The sequence below is a fragment of the Thunnus thynnus genome, chromosome 19 (assembly GCF_963924715.1).
Source record: "Thunnus thynnus chromosome 19, fThuThy2.1, whole genome shotgun sequence".
NCBI lineage: Eukaryota > Metazoa > Chordata > Actinopteri > Scombriformes > Scombridae > Thunnus > Thunnus thynnus.
This window is the reverse complement of record NC_089535.1, coordinates 30,252,851-30,273,202: the sequence shown is the minus strand read 5'-3', so window position 1 is coordinate 30,273,202 and position 20,352 is coordinate 30,252,851. Positions and strand designations below refer to the sequence as shown.

Here is a 20,352-nt window from a genome sequence, read left to right as displayed (position 1 = left end):
CATGTGAACCTTACTCATCCTCTAAATGTCTCCCTTCTTATTGCCTATTTTTTCAGAATTAGCAGGTGCCCACTTTCTGTTAAGGGTAGGTTCCGGTGTAGTGTCAGATGCCCTCCTACAGAGCTTTCTGCCAAGATCTGCACCTGCCTCAGTCATATTTGTGGAGTAAAGCCTCTTCTAGTTGAACTCCCTTTTCTGCCAGAAGGTGACAGGTGAGTTACATCTGCAGTCCCTCTGCATGCATTTTCAAACCTGTGTTGTTTGTTGTAGTCAGGATGGATCAGATTCTGGTTCATTTTCACCCTTGACACAACACAATTTGGGCATATCTGAACACAGCAACTTTACTCAGGTGTAGACTTAATTTGTAATGAAATTACTCATTGGTCTATGAGGAAAACCATCTCACTGATTTTCTTTTGCACTACCTTAAAAAAGACATACTAATCCTATTTGTAAGGTGAGTCTGTTGTAGGCATGAGTGGCATTCTCTTCACCCCACAGCCTGAAACAGTCTCTTCATTTCTCCCTGTGTTATTGCAAAAAATTGCAAAATTGAGGCATTTAGCCTGCTTAGTAGGGGTTCAGACATTCTCACTATTATTCATAACGGGTCATGGTGTTTCAGTCACTACTTTCTGGTTAGTATTCAAGTGCTTCAACAGAACTTTGCCACAAACAGATGACTCTGACCTGGACATTACAATACTATTCTGTGTGTTATCATGACACAATATAAATTCAAAATGCATCCAGCCTCCTCTGCTATTTTTCTTTATTTGCCTGCTTCCTTCCCATATGCATATGAGGGAAGAATATGGGAGAAGCAATGAGCCACAGAAAAATATTTTTTCCTTGATAGATTTGATATAATTTAATCTGCTAATGTTTATTCTGTGTATTCGGTTAAGATTTCAATGGTAATAGAGTAACATAATTTTCACCAGACTAGTGCAATTAATACTGACTAGTACTAACTGGCACCGACAATTTAAACATGAGTTACACTACAGTGAAAATTAATGACATTAAAGTAACACATTACCTTGTAACTTATACCCCCTAACACAGATAGATCAATGAGCTTATAGCCCAATCATGTGCTAGCATCCTGGAATACTGAGTGCCACAAAATTGCACTGAAGTACAGTACCTGAATGGATGTCCTAAGATACATTTCACTACGATCATACTATATATTCTAACTAAATATGTAGCAGTAATTATTTTGCTACCTGCCTTGAGTCTTAGAGATATGTCCAGGCTCAGCCCAGAAGTTACCTGATTCCTCTGTGATGTCACTGGTTATTGAGCTTCCTCCAGCTGAGCTCCACTGCTTGCTCTCCTTGAAAAGCTTTCGCCTCTTGGCCCAATGGTCAGAGCCACTGCTGTCTGGGTCTTTATAAATCACAGGTTTCAGATGCTCTTTGGCCTCTGAGGAAGCTGGAAATGAAGATAAATATCCTAAACATTCCATTTAAAAATTTCTAAAACCTTAAATTTGTTGTTGTTCAATATTTATTTGAAAGCATCAAACATTACTGTAACTTACATCTGGATACAGTCTGTTTATCTGCCTTATCACTTTTACTGAGCTGCTCTTCCGTGTGGATTTCTATGTCTGTAGAACCTTTGGCAGGACATGATGCAGTGACTACAGGTTTTTCTGAATCCTCTTTACCCCTTCTTCCTGTGTTCAGTTGCAGACCATTTGTCTCTTCAATCATCAGTGACAGAGAAGGCTGGGTATTACCTGTTTTTTCAATTAATAGTTTAGGTTGAATCTCCTCTGTAACCTCATTGGTGTTTAATGAATGAACATCCATGCCCTGCAATCTACCCAGTGTCAATCTTGAGTCCATCTGCAGGAATCTTTGCTCAACTGCACCAACTGTCAAGACTGAGGAGTTACTATGTTTGGGTGAAACTGAGACTGAATCCTCTTGGCCTGCATTTTCAACCTCATTGTTCTGGAATAATTTTACAGGATGGCTCTGTAGAATTTGTTCCTCTGAGCCACTACAGGACGGAGGAATGACTTGTATAGAGAAGGCTCTTCTACTGAACTCATCTGTGAGGAGCTCTGGGCTGTGATATTCTACTTCCCCCATTTCTTGTTCAAATCCACTATCTGCTACTTCACCTTGATCCAATTTAACTCCACAATTATCAGTGTCTCGACTTTCCATGTACTTACAAACGCTCTGTTTTGAGTCTGTGTCTTGCTGTCTGAGATCTTTATAATGGCATCTGATGCCACTTTGTCTTTGACACTGTTCATTGACAATAAACACATCATCAGGATTATCCTCAGAGCTGGTCATGTAGAATGGCCCGAGCAATGATTGCTTTTCATCATGGTTGTTTGGGATTTCCGAGACAGGTTCAGAACTCCCCGTGGTTTGTGAGGAATTATAATTTCCTATTCCAAATGCAGAAAACCTGTCATTGCACTGGTGAATCCTTCCCAGTCTCTCAGTTTGGAGAGGAAATGAGCACATGATCGAAGAGGAGATGGTGTCTGAGGCAAAAGATTCATTATATCTGCTGCCCAGAAGATCTTCTTGAAACAACCCTGGACCCTCTGACAACCCAGGAAAAGTTTGACGTCTTTTCTTTGGTATGGAACATGCTCTGTGTTCTACAGTGGCAATACTGTTGTTTCTGATCCAGGATTTTCTCTTTTGATAGTTGATGAAATCTTTGGTGAAGCTGGACCTGTTAGTTGACAAAGACAGTCTCATGGACATGGGCTCATAGTTGTCAGATTCTGATAATTGATCATACAAAGGTGGCAGATCTGCTTTTTCCTTCTCCTCAACAGAAAATGGGAATCCAGATTCTTCATTACAGGTTGTGTTAGGTGTTGGGTGAAATTCCCTTTGCTGTTTGCCAGCTAGGCTACAGGCACCAATCCTACAGGAAGCCAGGTCATGTGTTAGGTCCTCTAAAGTGTTATATTTGATGTCTGCAAACTCTCGGGGTGGAGGAATGTCCCAGAACTGATCACTACTGAAGCTTTTGCAAAAATGCTTCCACTTCCCTTGAGGTTTGATATTTAACATTGGTGGTGGGCTTGATGGATGGTCTGTAAATGTAAAATCTGTTGACATTTGTTGTTTGTGATCACTGTAGCATTTACAGTAGTTTGGATTGCCCCAGATTTTTGCTGGACTGACAGATTTTGAACCACTATGAGCCACTGTTTGTTCGCTCATACCACCAAAGGTAAATCTGTAATTTGTTGTGTTCTGACTTCTATTGAGATTGGTCACATTTTGTGATGGCTGCTCAGATAACTCACTGTTTGGATATCCCACCCTTTCACATTTTCCCTTTAAAAACCTCTCAGCACCATCTCCTGTTTCATTCATGAAAACAACTGTGGTCTTGATGTCAAAAGTATTATGTTGTCGAACTTCTTGAATTTCAACTTTCATGTGTGATCCAGTGTAGTTAATTTTCATGTCAGTAACTGGTGTTGATGGGTGGGTCAGATTGTCAGATAAGAGTTCATGTGACTGCTGAAAGATGATCTTTGGGGATGAATCCTCCTTCTCAGTAACAGACACTGATGTTACTATCTTCATTCCTTTCTCTTTGTCTTCTGTTGTTGTGGTATAAATACTCCTTTGGTTTGGAAATGAATTCACATGATAATCTTGTTTAAATCTTTTCTCCTTGGGTGGTGCATTGTGGTATTTTTCCTCATCCTCAGATCCTAACAGAACATTTTCTTGTCGAAGACTGTCTGTTTCACCCTTTTCAACAATATCATCTCTATAGCCTTCACTGTTACTTTTCCTCTGCTTTTGAAAGATGTATGGTGAGACACTCTCTGAAAGTAAAACAAAAAACAACATATGTTAAATATATTAAAATAATACCAGTTATATCTAAAAATAATCTATCTAAAAAATTTAAAATAACTTTCATAATTCTGGCATTCACTTGCATTTCTATTTTAATCAAGGTTTGGTGACAGGACTAAAGACACCATGAGATTTCCATCAACATTTCAATGGATTTTACAGCTCACAATGTAAATCCATATTGCAACATTAATTAATTTTTCAATGTGGTTCCAAGCTTTGGTATTGGTATACATTTTCTAGAGGATTCAAGGATTCAGCCTCTATACACAGACCCAACTGCTGAGATATTTACCAATAACAATGTTTCCTTTAATTAATTTAATCTCCACTGTTCGACTGGACAAGGAGTCTAGTCACCAGAAATTTGTCTTAGCTACTGAACCTTTATCTATGGCTATAAATTTGAATTTATTAATAGGATAGCCCCTTGAGATGTAAGATCTCATTTTCAAGGGGGTCCTAAAAAACAAAAAATACAGAATATAACACATACTTACAATACTTACAACATAGACTACAAATCACAGATACAGACAGCTCTCTCACCATCTCCCACCCACATCCCCCACCCTCAGCAGTTGCACAAGAAACTGGATACAAGAAATGAGAAATGACCCGCAAAATCAGATCAGTTTCATCAGTACCAAGAGCACTTGAAACAATCCATCTTCTAATTGCAAATACACACAAATTAAAAGCATGAACAGGTTGTTTTAAGATGACAGAATAAAGAAGTCCTGAAGCAGCAAAAAGAGTTAATAGATCTCAGAGAAACAGGAAGATCATTCCTGTCGGCTGGAGCTTTGTACTGAAAAATACCAAAACTGTTTCAAATAGGAAGGATAATTAAAGGAAACACATTTACAGATCAACTGAACCTAATAAAACTGCCTTCTAGCTTTAGGCTGCAGCCAATTAAATGATTCATACATAAAGCAATGATGAGCACCTCAAAATAAATCTACACAGAGAGTTATATAATACATGTAGGGGTCTAACCTAAGTATCAGAGGTGTTCATATAGACAATGTCAGCATAATCAATCATAGGTAAAATTAACTGAGAGATTATTCTTTTTCTGACATGAAATGAAAAACCATTAATTGAGCAATAGAGTGAGCACAGACAACCATATGTTTGATTCATTATAAAATCAGTGTCGGGCTTAAATCAGAGTTCAGGGTCAATCCAAAGTCCAAGATATTTAGAGGAATTAACTCTCTCAAGGGGAGATCCATCATCAAAATTAATATGAAAGCCACAGGGATGTGAACATCTTTGTCGCATGCCAAACACCATGCTGCAGGACTCCTTCTTATTCAATATGAGTCTGTTATTATGAAGCCATTTTGAACCAAATTAAAGTCAAATTGAAAGGAGTTCTGGACCTGTAATAAATCAGAGTTAGAGGTATATATAACAGTATCATCAGCATATGGATGAATAAGACTATTTAAGGATATTTGTGGAAAATCATTAGGGGGAGAAATTAGGTCTAAAGTCAGATTGGGTTGGAGATAGAATATTACATTGCAGATTGATGTACTGATATAATTGATTAAAGATAAGTTTCTCAAAAATTTTGGCAAGGGTACAGATTATAGAGATTAGTCTGTAGTTTCCATATGGGGAGAATTGTGCTATAAGAGCACATGAAGTTGTCTCAGGTGTAACTATTGGTGGTCATGAAAATCACATTTATCTGTACACAGATGATGTAATACTATTTCTAATGAATTTAAAAGACAATAATTCCCCAATTAATAAATGTAATTGAGGCTTTTGGAGTCATTATAGAGACAGCAATGTGTGCTGTGCAATGCTTTGCTAGGCTAGGCCCAGTTGTTACCAGTGTTTGGAGTGAGAGAGGTGCTGCTTTATTGAGCTGGCGATCCATGGGTGAGTAAGGCTGAGACGAGCTGTGACTCCAAGGCTGAAAGGTGCAGGCTTTGCTGGGCTGTCAGTGATCCAACCGTGCAGGCCAGAGGGCCCAGGTTGCTCCTTTGTTAAGTCCTTACGGTTAAGCAGCAAGCTAACTCTGCTTCATGGCTCCTGTGCTTGTAAAATCAGCCAGCAGACTTGTGTAGTAGCCACTGGCCGGATGCATCCATCCGGCAAGCGCAGGAATGTCAGGTCTTGACTCAGACTCAGGTCTCAGGCAGGCTCTCGCATCTTCTGCCGTAAAGAAAAGAGTTCTGTGTGTGTCTGCTGTGAGCAGGCCACACGTGAGAGCTGAGCTGCTGAGCTGCTCCCTCAGCAGCAGTTAGGAGAAAGAGAGGAGCAATTCTTGCTGCTCTCAGCAGCAGCAATGGGAGAAAGAGAGAGTGGAGAGGGGGAGCTCTGGCTTTGTTAGCCTGGGTCCATGGGTGGAGTTCACACTTGGGTTCAAACAACCAAGGACTCTGGGAAATTGAGTTTCTTAAGGACTCTCTTTGTTTCTTGTTGAAACATGTGGTTGACCTGTGAGACCCAACATGAGCATCGCACAACCCCTGCAAAATGATTAATTTCACTATCAGAATTTCCAGAATCAGAATCCATTCGGTCCTATAACATTTGGAAAGTCTAGAAGAGCCACACAATTAAATTATTTTATCCGCATTCAAGCTAGCAAAGGGCTAACCGGAAGTTAGTCTGCTTGGCTGACAAGAGTCAGTATGCATTCATCCGGCCAGCGTTGGAATGTCAAACCAGACACCAGATTAAAAATACAGAGATATTTACCTGGCCATGATAGGCTTATTCAGCATTTTGTGAGCTCGTTTGACAAGGGCTTGAATGTACTATAGCTTTAACAGACTGATCTTCCAGAAAACTAAAGGCATGGAGAATAATACAAAGGACGATATTCAAGAAGCAGAGTGAGAAACAGGATGTTTTGAAGGCCCAGACTCAGTTTAATTTTAATACAAAATTAAGTTATTACAATACAAATGGTTAATAAGAACTTATTTTACACCTGCTAGACTGAGTACTAGCCCTTTTCTTAATCTAAATAAGTCTAAATATTGGCAAACTGCATTCCAGTTTGTGAAAAATGTGACTCAGCTAAGCACAAGATTAACCTCACTCCATCCAACACTCCACCCAAAGCTTAGACTCACGTTTACTGCTGCTGGAGCTCTTCCTCCTCTTGCTGTTTCTCCTCCTTCCCCTCTTGCTCATTCTTAAATCCACCACAGCCTCACATCAACTGCAAAACAAGTCAAAGAAAATAGGGGTTTTGTCATTATGAGAATATTTTCTTTTGATTTATTGTGATTAGATTTATTTTTGGTTTGGTGCCCAAAAGAGGGGCTAAAATACCAGAGTTGAAATTAAGTAAGGAAGATTACTCCAAGGGGATGTCAATGTGTCCAGTTGAGTTCAGATCACATCCAGACCGGACATGGTGACATTACAAACTTTTACTATTTAAAGGGGAAACAATTTCTCAACAACAACTGTGAGGTGTCCATATGAACACTGAAAGAGGTTTCCCTCACAGCAGTCATTCCTCCTGTTCATACTGGCTATTAAATTTGACATAGATGAATGAAAGTTGGTATGCACATGTATCATGTCCAGATGCACAAATAAGCCTCTTGGAGCCATATCCTAAATCCAACAGGAAGTTGGCCATTTTGAATTAAATTTGGGATTTTTGTGTATTTTTTGCCATTTCCAGGCGTTGTATTTTAACAAACTCCTAGAGATTTAATGCGAACAACTTCAAATTTGGTCAGTGTCATCTTAACACCTTTGCTATGAAAAGTGATCAAAATCTTGAGTTTTCATCGAATGCTGTTGCTGTGGCGATGTAGCGATGCAGTGAACTTTGATTTTTCGCCATGAAACAGGAAGTTGTTATAACTTAAACGTACATCGTCCAATCTGCCCAAAATTACTCATGCTTCATAAAGGGCACTCTCTGAACACATCTATGTGTAAATATTGACTCATAGTCAGTGTCACCTACTGGCAACCACAAGGTTACAGGTGCTGTACTTTTATGACCTCTGTGTAGCAGGTTGAACTGATCGACCTAAAATTTGATTAGAAAAGTTTCAAGACCTTGATGACGCTATATTATGAAGATTGTGTTTTCGTTGAACTCTGTTGCCATGGCATTGTGGGGAATGTCGATGTTTCGCCATTGCAAAACAAACTGTTGTAACTCAACTCAACATGGTCAGATCTTTCCAAAATTTCACATGTTTAATAAGAGTCCCAGCCTGAAGACATGTACAGGCCCATACTGAATCATAGTAATAGCGCCATCTACAGGCAACAGTAAGTTATAAGCCCCATAGTTTTACTAACTACTCCTAGCAGGTTAACCAGATCCACCTAAGATTTGGTTAGCTAAGTTGTAAAACGTTGATGATGCTAAATGATGAAGCTTTTGAATTTTCATCAAAAGTCATGGTGACGCATTATTCACCATGAAACAGGAAGCCATGTTTGAAGGGCTAGGGGTGCTCAAAAACACACGAAACTTGGCACATTCAAGGGTGCCCCCTAGAAAATTTCAAAGTCAAAGCCCCCTCCTTTAAATTTGACATAGATGAACAAAATTTGGAAGGCCCATGTATCATGTCCAGACAGGTCCAACAGGAAGTCCACTATTTTGAATTTACTTTACGATTTTTGCGCAATTTTTGGCATTTCCAGGCCTTCTATTTTAACAAACTCCTCCTAGAGATTTAACCTTATCAGCTTCAAATTTGGTCAGTGTCAGCTTAAGATCTTTGCAATGAAAAGTTATCAAAATCACAAGTTTTCATCAAACATCCTTGATGTGGTGATGCGCTGAACTTCAAAGCAGCCCCCATGCCACATTAAACCTACATGTACGAAAAACAGTAGTGTTACAACAAGTAGCAGTACTACTAGTTTAACTACATTTCTCAGTAGTGTGGTGATAATGTTGCTGTTTTCTGAATCAAATAGCTTTTCGGTAGCAAAACTCTTTTGCCAAGTAGTGAGGTAGCATCCATGCAAGCTACATTTTCCCAAGCATTTCTGAAGCTCTAGCACAGTGGAGCTTTCTACTGCAGTCTGAAACATGAGTGTGTAGCCAACGAAAGCACTTCCATATGACAGTGACATAACATACAAATTCTTGGGCTGATGCCTACAACATCTCTGGTGCAGGAGTACAGGCATGAGCTTGAGTTTACTTGATGGAAAAATGGCAGAGGGAACCTGTAACATTGAGGATAGAGAGGAATTGATCCTGAAGTAGTCGCTGTGGCCGTACCTTGACAAATACATGAGTTTAACCAAAACAGTTGAGATTAATTATGTGATCAGGTGTTAACTGTGCAATCCAAAGAAGAAGCTGCTCTCATCTTTCAAGACGTTTAACACAAATTAGCAGTTATCAACTTGTCAACAGCTGACTACTAGCTAGCTACAATATTTTCACTTTCTGTAGGCAGATAATTAATAAAATTAATCGTGGGGAGGTAGGAGGATGCAAAAGACAAAGTAAAATACAAAAACAATTACATATAGGGGGGGAGAGATGGGGGGAAATGAGTGACCAGAGGAAAGGTTTTGATTACTCTGAAAAATCACTTTTGTAGTTTTTTTTAACATTAACCAGCAGAGAGTACAACAAAAATGCAAGTCTCAATATATATGGTGGCTAGGCAAAATTATTTGCTTATTTATGTAGATATAGCTACTAGTACAGAGTGGGCCTAATAAAAATACCACTTTTTAAACTGTAAATCATATAAAACATAATAATAATAATAATAATAATAATAATAATAATAATAATAATAATAATAATAATAATTATAATAATAATAATAATAATAATGTAGCAAACTACTTTTGCCATGTTGCTGTAGCTTAGCTTGCTACATTTCTCTGGGGGATAGTTTCAATTTAGTGGAGCTTTGTTTAATGTAGTGTAATTGGTAGCTTAACTTACAACACTTTCCAAGTAGCTTGGCCAAAACTGACGGCTTTGCATTCTGTCTCTATTTGAACTGTATATGAGGAACATGATGGAGGAAAATAACCAAGGTCAAGACTGCTATAATTCAGCTAACATAGTGTTCTGGGTTCAGTTTAAAGCATATATTTTTTGACTGCAGTCTATGGACTTAAAGCAGCAAATCTGGAGCAAGTAAATATGAAACTGATGGACCAATCCTTTATGGACAAACTATACTGGAGTTCTGAATATTCTGTCAAAATGTGAATGTTCAATTTGAAAGTGAATGTGGTTTTAGGTTTAAATGTGGAGTAACCTGAAATTGTATTTAATTTGATTTCATATGGATTTCATTGCCCATTTGTACATAACCTTGCCAGCAAAGATCAGATTATTTTAAGTCCATTTTTCAAGTGTGGAGTGAGTAATATAAGCCCTTACTTGGATTTCAAAATGGTGTAACAGTTGTGATGACGTAAATTGGGCATACTGTAAGAAAGCATCGCTATTCAAATTATATTTCTTTCTAAGCTCTTCAAATAATAAACTTTCCCTATTCTCATTTGTGAGACTGATTTTGCTGCTTCCAGAAGTAGTTGGATGCAGCTTTAAAAACTTCATAGTGCCATATTGGGATGTAGATGTAGTAAGGCAGTCCCCATGATGATATGTTTCTTTTAAACCTTTTTAGTAATATCATATGAGAATTTTATAATAGTCCGGAATTGAGCTTACTGAATTTGAGCAATTTGAATATAGATTTTGAACAATGGGCACTTGAATTTTCTATCTGAAATTGGGAACCCTGAAAATATCTATATACTGGAAATAACATTTGAAATTGCACAACTTGAATCTGATTATTTACATTTTCAAAGAGGAGAATTCAGACCACATAAATATCATGTATTCAGTCATGATTACATTTCAAAATTAGGTATTCAGTTGTTTATGAGATTCAAATCTTTATGCCTGTTATTTGTGCCCACAATACTGCTCCTGCCAAAACACTGAACAGATCCCTGATTAAGCAGCTGTAAAGGAAAAGATTAATTCTGTCTGAATGAACACCACCTATAAATAGATAAAACTGAAAAATTTGTATATTATATATAAAACTGAAATATTTTAATGTCAAATAATTACAGCAACATTAATACAATTTATATTAAGACATTTTTTTTGGAAATAAACTGTAAAGTCAATCAGACACTTTCTGGATAATTTGCAAATCAAAGAACCCTACTAGCAAGTTACTATGTTATTGGAATGCATGTTAAAAAGCTTGGATCTCTGTCGGTGATATTGACAACATCTTACATACAACTACCATTTACTTTAGCCAGACCAGGTGAATGATGTTTTGCACATGCCTTCAGAAACTCAAATAAACAGGTGACTTACCTTTTGGTGTCAAATCCTGATAGGTGCTATTAAACCTTTAAATGTCAGATATGAAGAAGATAGACAGACAGTCTATGAGCAGCTGCTGCTCTTCCACACTGTTCACATTGTCCGTGCGTCTCAGACTGCTCCACTTCTTATTGTTTCTATTCTCAACCCAAAGCAGCTTATTACATCTAATCTCATGAGCCACTGGTGATGTCAGTGTGAAGCTTGTTTATTCAGTGCCAATGGTTTTCCACTGGCAGATGAGGATAACTGATATAAAATATAAAAGATACTGTAGCTGTTTGTTTAAACATGGTCCTACATGTTTAAATCATGTCTTTTTGATCAAATTATGTTTCTTATTGCATAAAATAAATGCTGAGCTTTAAAAAAAAAAAAAAAGAAAGTGGTCTGGTATATGGCTTATTGGTGGTTGATAAACTGCTGAATTCATTTCTTTAAAAACCATATGGTAGGAAAAAAAATTGCATGTCATGGATGGTTTTTAATCAATACTGAATCATAGGACAAAGTGCTGCAGCACTGCTCTCTGCTGTGTTTTGAGACTTTCAGTCCTGTTTTGTCATCAGCAGCTCAGGGAACACACTGCTGTGATGTCACTGGTTAGGGTGTGGCCTGAAATAATTGGACTGCATTTATGAGCATGTTTTCCATTAACAAACAATAAAGGATGCACGCAAAACAATTTATGTTTTGAGTATAATCAAAATGAATAATTTAAGAGGTTAATTTGCAATCGCGTACATATTTATTTCTATGCAGGTAATAGTTATAATCCAAGATGTACTGATCCAACATGTCCAAGACCATACTACATGATACACATTCATACATAATACATAAGTACTTTATGCAGTATTAATATTTGTGGATGTGCTGCATGGCTTCCGCAACCAGGTTGTGCCATTCAGTAAGTCGAGCAAGTTTTGAAGTCGAAGTAGTAGGAGAACAACTTTCTCCATTGTTGTTGTACATTGCAGTAGGTAGTACAAAAGTAGTCATTTTTAGCAGCAGAGAAAACATGCTGGCGGACTGTAAGCGAAAATATATTGCTTTGCTTTTGTTGTTAAGTGCGAAGATAAAGACATTGCAAGATATACTATATCCCAGTGTCCACCTGAGTCTCTGGCTGCAACACTAACATGACACATATTCAAGACATGGATCAAGGCAAGACGTAGCACCAATGCTTCTTGGATGAAGAAAGTCAGCTGTCTTTTGGCCTGAGTTCAGTACCTGGTGAATTTCAGAGACACACAGAGGAGTGTCTGTTTCCAGGATGACATTTGCCCGCCTTATCTGGATGATAATTTGGTGCACAGTAGGTTCGTTAGAGAACACATGAGAGCAGTCCTGCGACCAGCAACACAGAGTAAAGCTCACAGCAAAGAAATGTGAACTGTTTAAGTCCAAAGTTTGATTTTTGGGCAGGATGGTGTAAAAAGACTGTCATAGTATAGACCCAGCAGAAGTGGCTCCTGTACAGGCTCCAACAGAAAGACACCCCAGCACAGTGGGAGAAGTCAGCAGATTTTGGGCTTCCTGTACGGAAGAGGATTAGGGCCACATGTGAAAAATTTATTTGAGTTCTGAGAAAAGAGTCAGAATTCTGAGTTTTCTGAAAAAAGTAAAACTCAGATTTCTGACTTTAATCTCAACTCAAATAATTTTTTCATATATGTCTTCCGTATTCCTGCCCTACTGCAGGTTATACATTCAAAATATTTCTCACAAAGCTAAGCCCTTGTATGAACTGTTAGAAGCTCCACCCACTGCCCCAACACCTCCACAAAGTTCCAAAGTGTCAAAAAAAGTGAAAATAAATAAAGGAAAGCATGGACAGTTACCCTCAGCAACACCAGTTTCATGGACTGACGATTATCACCAGGGGCTGTTGCGTACACACAAAAGAAGGCATATGCCACTTTCCAAGGAAACTTTGGGACTTATAAAAAAACAAACTTGACGGGAAAATGTGCGGTCCTTCACAGAACCTCTGATCCATGCGTACACACATAAACCGGAGAAATGAGAAACTGCAACACCGATGGCAGAAGGATGAAACGTTAGAAACAGGGAACACCTCAAGTCTCTTACTTGATCTTTCCTCGCTCCTCGATCCTTGCTTGAACCTTGTAAGTCATGCCGGTCCGTCATCATGAACGCCGTCTCAAAGCTCTAATTTCTGTTGAGGAGCGAGGAGTGGGGAGGGATCTATGAGTAGCTATGAGTGAGGATACATGAAGCAGCCTTCACAGAAGTCTTTTACCGGCCAACACACCCCCTTATTGGATATCAGTTACTGATTGGATGCTGAAGTTGATTGGACTGATCTGATACATCACAACATCATTGCAGTTTCATACTGGAGTAAAGATAAGTAATGTGCATTCACATTTATGTTAATGTCATACAGTGACATTAATTAGTGTGTGTTTACTTGTTCTATGTATATTATCTGGCACACACTTTCACATACATTTCTGTGTGAGTATGAAAGGCACAAGGATGCTTGTCAGGCTAGGCTACCTAATGTCACTAGCTGTTTAATTTATATGAGGACTATCAATGTATTTATTTTCCATGTGATTTTGGTTTTGTACCATGAACCTGTCAGCATGTCTGCTCATACTGTCACATTGCTGCATGCTTTATTTTATAGTAGGCTACAGCTACATACAGAAATGCTGATGATTTTGATAAATGGCCTGGATATTTACAAAGGTCTATCATTACAGATAGTAGTCGTACAAAACAGAGTCAGAGCCCTGGAATACAGTCATTCGTCAACAATGGGGAGTAAGTCAGTTATCGGTAGTCTGTAGCTCCAGCTGAATGCTTTGTAGCTCAGAACCTTCGTTGAGGGAACTGAATCTAATTGAGGTTTCAATTCTTTTTTAACAGGTAGTTAAATGGTAATCTAACACGCCAGATGGTTTATTACACTGAACCATCTGAGAAGTCATCCCTGACAACTGTTTGGAAAAGGGAAGGCACTTCCAAAAAATACTTGGAAGGTGATTGGATGATCACCGTCTGCTGCCGTCTCACCTTGCAAGGCAGCTGGATTTGCGGCACTGATTGATCCGAACCACCAGTGGTTTGGACACAAGCACATAACTTGAAGCCTGTTAAGATGGATTCTTGCCAGTGGTGGCTGGAGGGGAGGAAAACCAACATGGAATCTTGGAATCATGGAATCAATTATATACTATGTCATTGTATATAATTGATTAATCGATTTCAGTATTTAAAAAAATAAAACAAAATTTTCTGATTCTTAAACATGAATATTTTCTGGTTTCTTTAGTCCTCTATGACAGTAAGATGAATATCTCTAGGTTTTGGACAAAGCCATACATGTGAGGACGTCATCTCGGGCTTTGGTTAACAATGACTGAAAATTTTTGACATTTTCAGACATTTTATTGACCAAACATCAAATTGATTAATCGAGAAAATAATCAACTGATTAATCTACAATGAAAATAATTGTTTATTGCAGTCCTACTTGCAGGTAGTTGAGATGGGGGGCCATCCTCATCCCCACAGGCCCCACATCTCTGGCCTACACTGACATCATCAATGTAGCCGGTGGGGCCAGGCAACACAACATCCCCGCTGTCCATAATCAAATAGATGCTGGATGGAATCAGCTGGAAGTAAAGTGATGACAAGATTTTTAGGGCCTGAGCCCAAGGGGCGAAGACCCGATTGTTTTTCGTGTGTTTGTTTCTTTCTTCTTTCTTGTTACGCCACTTTAACTCTAAATTTGACCCCCTAAACATGCTCAAAAACTCACCAAATTTGGCACGCACATCAGGTCTGGTGAAATATTTGACCTATCACACTGTGTTGAGCATAAGTTATTAAAAACTTTGTAATAACTCGAACGGTTTAGATTTAGTAAGCCCTGAAAGTTGGAGTGTGACATTACACCTTACAATGTAAACCAATGGGGAGGCAATCTCTGGGCATGGACTTTGTGCCAAACTGGGGCATCTGGCGTCTAAACTATAAGTCCGACCACTTTCAAACCTGTATCAATGGATTCGCGACAAAAATTCCTACAAAAAAATGTGATTTTTATGTAGGATTTGGCCAAAGTTATGGGATTTATGAGGATATTTCACAAGAAGATCACTTTGAAATCCTTCCTTCCAACTGAGAGGGAGAGAGAGAATGGGAGGGGGGATGGGTAAAGTAAACATCTACTGCCTGTGACAGAAGCCCTTGGACTGGCCACACTCCACTTACTTAGTGTTTCTACACATATGACAGCAGTGTTCAATCCTTACTTTTTTTCAAGGAGTACATGTGCTCCTAAATGAAAGAAATTAGGAGCATACATATAACTTTAGGAGCACACTGAAAAATGTTCAAGTAACAGTTTCTTAAAGAAAACAATTCATTACATACATATTTACAATTTATCACATATATATTTAAACTCTGTGTGTGTGTGTGTGTGTGTGTGTGTGTGTATGTAAATCACAATTTGTTGTTTTTAGGGGTGCTTGATTATGGCAAAAATTATAATCACGATCATTTTTGTTCAATATTGAGATCATGATTATTTAACATGATTACTTTTTGACTGTCATCCTCTCCAATTGCTGTTGTTCATATATGCACATATTTTTTCCCACTTGGCTGAGGAGACTATTACACATGTAATCATATATTGTACTAATGATCAAGAAAGACTATAGCTTATATGAGGGAAAAACTCAGGAAGAGGGTGGCAGTAATGCACCTAATATGCTTGTTGCCAACCATTGTTATAAACCAAAAAGGGGAGGGTAAAATATTTTTCCTCACAGAGTGGTACATCCTGTCAGCTGAGGGATTTCCTATCTGTGCAGCTGAACACAGTAGTTCTCTACGGACTGTTTCACCGTGATGGTCACGGTGTTTTTCTGCAGGTTTCACTCTACTCAGCTGTCCGACAGACCCGCTGATTCTCTCCGCTTTAACCTGAATAACAAATCGGGACTCGGTGCTCCGTTTGGATCTAAACAGAGAGCCGGGGTTAGCTGAGAGGCTAGCAGAGGCTAACTGGTTGTGCTTCTTTCGGTCATGCTGCAGTTAACGCTCCGCTGCCCTTACATGCGTCGCCACTTCCTGTATCCGTCGTTTCAACTTTCAATCCCTCTAGAATTCATTTGTTAACTTTGTTGATTTTGCTAAGTTTAATAAACAATGTTATATCTTTAAAGAGAAGTTCTTTTGTCATTATGGTGTGTAACATATTGTGAAAAGTGGCTGATTGAAGGAGTCAGAGCTTGAATTCAACCCTTCTTTGTTTACCCTTGAATGTTGATATCTTTCAGATATTAACATTCTAGGTGAACTCCCATTTATGAGTCTACCTTGTTCAGTTATTGGTCCCGGTTTCCGGGTGGTGCTCCGTATTTGTTAGTTCATATTAATAATTCTATTAATTGTTATAATTAGTTAATAATCTTTGATAATTGATAATTATTGCAAATAATCAACTGTGTTCCTCACAGATCCTACAGTTGGTGCCCGAATTATTGATTAAGGTTAACAATATTTTGATTTCATAATTCATAATTATCTGTGATAAACAGAGGGGTGGGCTCACAGAGAGAAACTGGTTACTATTGTGTGTCAAAAGACTCTCACACTGATCATCTCCAAACGTTTTCTTGGTTCCCAGAGGCTTAGGTGACTGCGCCACGGCCCCATGTGCCCAAGGGCGCGAAGGCCCGTTCAACGCTGCTTGCAGCTTTAATTAAGTTTGATATTTTCCCCACATTTTTTCTCTCTATCTCACTCACTCTCACACAAACACCTCACACCTAATCCTACTACCTAACTAACTTTCCTCTCCTTCAGTCCTGTACACATACACATCCCTCACAGTCCCACTAGCTCTTTGTCCAGATGAAAGTCCAGATGAAACAGCTTTTCAAGAGTATCGAAATTCCATATTGTGACGTATTTCCAAATAAAACAGGATCGACAGGAGGGACATAACATTGGGAGGAATTTGATTTTAACGTTTAAAAGTGGGCAGCTAACTAATGAATCTCAGCTCTGTGCCGCTAAAAGTTGAAGATTGATTGATGGGTGTCTGTTGTGATATTATTGGTTGACATTGATGGGTTCAATGTCAAACATATTTTGTAAAACATATTTCAGGGAGAAAACATAATTAGATTTGATATTATAACACAAAAAAAAGATTTTTCATATTTTATTGGGCCTTTATTGTTAAATAGGTGCACAAAATGGCCAGGGATGTGATCTAAAAGGGTTGAAAAGGCATTTTTCATTTCATCTCCATTTTAAAAGTATGTTCACCAGAGAAGTGAGGAGTCAAATTGTGTGGCATCAGTAATTCAGAGCTAGCTAAATGGCTTTACAGTATAAAAATACATAAAGCAGTATAAGGGTTTGGACTCAGTTGGCAGGTGAACTTTGGAGTATGATCAGAACATTGCTACTAAGTGGTACTCATTTGTTGTGACCTGCCTTGACTTGTCAGATGCATTGTTATATGATGGAGCATGTTGTACGGGGTGTTTACACTGCTTGAGATGTGACCAGTGTCATAAGTAGGGACAGGAAAAAATATAGCATGTTACATTATTATAAAGAAATTAATTCTTATTACACATATATGCTTGAGAAATATAAAGAAATATGGACCAAGTTTCCAGGGAGCTATAAAAAAGATGAACCAACCATCTTTGCAGATTAATATACAGACAAGATAATCACAGGCAAATTTAGATTTTTGTTTATGCCATTAATGCATGCACACACAACCAGGCAAGGCTTAGAGCAAAAACATTATTCAATCTGGCATTAAGTGAGGCTAGCATTATTCCAAGTACAATACAATATTCTCATGTTATAAAACTGCTTTATGTCTCTGAAATATTGAATAATGTTCAAAATAAATCATACTTCATACTTCGGTCAGACATACTCAGTCATCTACATTGTGACGCATCTGATTCCCCTTTGGCCACTTTTTTACATTTAATGCTCAACCACAAAAAACAAGGATCTCTACCTGCCTATGCAGAACCCTTGCCCTGCTATATGTGAAAGGTGTCGAATTAAGGCACAACTCCCTCATTGACCTAAGTCAGCTTGGTGTCTGTCATTTATTGATGTTTAAGTAAAACACTAAATGTTTTTTATTCATCAAGAATTGTTCATTGAAGAATAGGATCTTCAACAGGTTAATGTTATAGACTAGGCCTTACTCACATGGGGTTTAACAGCGCTATCAACAGTTAAGGCCCAAGACCAACCCTAACATTAATGTAACCTATTAATGGCAGCATCAGAAGATATGATAAGATTTACATTCAGGTTGTTCATTTTTTTTCTCTATAAACCGATAAGGTCCTAAAATTATTTTCTTTGATTATTTTACATATATACTCCGATTATTTTCATGTTTAAGTGACACATTGTCATGTAATTACAGTAGCGTCAATACAAATTATAATTACGACAAGCCTTAAAAATTCTTGTAACATTTGCAACATTTGCTCATTTCTTACTTTTCAAATAAAAAAGATTTTTTTTAACAGTACCCTTCTAAATGCACAACATGAGTCAAAAATGACCCATGTTATTTCATGCATGGCATGAGTGTTTATTTGCTATATTTTTATTTAATATATGTATTTCATCATTTCATAATCAAAGTATTCATGAAATATATTTTTGATCACCACAAATCATTTGTTTTCATTTTTCCTTTCTTTCTTTATGAGCAAAAATACTTTTTGTAGTACTACATCGGTTTTACACACATGGGTCAAAAAATGATCAATGTATGCAAGTGTGATTAAACAAAAGAAGACCAAATATAATAATAATTTTGTGGAACTAATTATTTTAGTATTAAATGTGACCAAGCAATACTGCATTTAATATTTGAAAAATATTGATTTGTCACTTTGTCACACATAACACACTTATCACCGATAACTGATTACACTGATATTGAACTGTAGTGTTCAATATCTGTAGTGTATCTGTAGTGTAACTGTTGTGAACTGTGTGATAATAAAAGAAAATAAAAATGGCTCTGTAATATGCTTTTGGAGAAGTGGCGTGCACTCCATCCCCCTTCATATGTAGCATGACAAGCTCCTATTTTTGACACTTATTTTTTTAATTTCAGCTATTTGGCACACCACAGTCAACAGAATCAAAATAATACTCATAATCATAAAACAGTAAAAAATACAATAAAATAAACCCCCCTCTTTGGTGTCAAGGGAAATTGTGATCTTATATGAACACTAGCATCATCAAAAAGAAAAAAAGAAAAGAAAAAAAGTGATTGAACAGCCAGCCCTGGGGTGGTCATCTGGCACACACATACACACACAGGTTTTCTGGTCTCTTCATTTAAAGCTAACGCTACCTCCAGCTAGCTCCAGTCTGACTGCAAACAGTGCCTGCAAAAATGCCAGGAAAATACTTAAAACGTGCACAGATAACATGCACAAGGAAAACAGATAAGGCGGATACCTTAATCTGATGTTCATCACCCTTAACAGCAATACCGAAGTCAAGAAAACGTGAGGCAAAACCTCCCTCCTGGCCCCACATGTCTCCATTTGAAGGGACTGTTAAACCAGGAAATGGGCAAGTGTCACCTGTTCTCATCAGTGATTATCAGAAGGGGCAACACCCACAAGAGTTCACTCATTACATATTGATAGTCTACACACATTACAACTGCTAGCCAAGAGCCCAGGTCACCCACCATGGCTGCCGAACAAGACGGTGCAGGGCAGGAGTACAGCTCAGCTGAAATAATTGCAGCTATCAATGAAAGAAACTTGACGATAACCAGCAAGATTGAGGAATTAAATTCAACACTAAAGACTTTTCAACAGAAAACAAAACTTATTGAAAAGAAACAAGAAGACATGGAGGGCGGTTTGAACAAGATTGACAGTGACGTAGATAACTTGTCCAGGCATCTTGCTCAGGCGGAACACAAGGTAGAAGAAAAAGCTATTGCAAATAGCAAATAGCAAAAGCAAAGGTGGACGATATGGAAAATCGCTCCACGAGATGCAATATCCGCTTGACGGGACTGCCAGAAGGATCGGAAGAAAGCAACCC

The 20,352-nt window shown here is 38.0% G+C and overlaps 1 protein-coding gene across 1 annotated transcript in view; it reads right to left on the bottom strand.

Moving 5' to 3' along the window:
• Positions 1-11,326, bottom strand: part of pdzph1 (PDZ and pleckstrin homology domains 1) — a 33,991-nt gene extending 22,665 nt beyond the window's left edge. Inside the window, exons 1-4 of the mRNA XM_067574903.1 lie at positions 11,212-11,326; positions 6,980-7,068; positions 1,553-3,838; positions 1,282-1,443 (exon numbers count right to left, since the gene is read on the bottom strand). Of these exons, the coding sequence (XP_067431004.1) occupies positions 1,282-1,443; positions 1,553-3,838; positions 6,980-7,040 (2,509 nt within the window). The 5' untranslated portion in view covers positions 7,041-7,068; positions 11,212-11,326. The remainder of the gene's footprint in view (positions 1-1,281; positions 1,444-1,552; positions 3,839-6,979; positions 7,069-11,211) is intronic.
• Between the last annotated feature and the right edge of the window lie 9,026 nt (positions 11,327-20,352).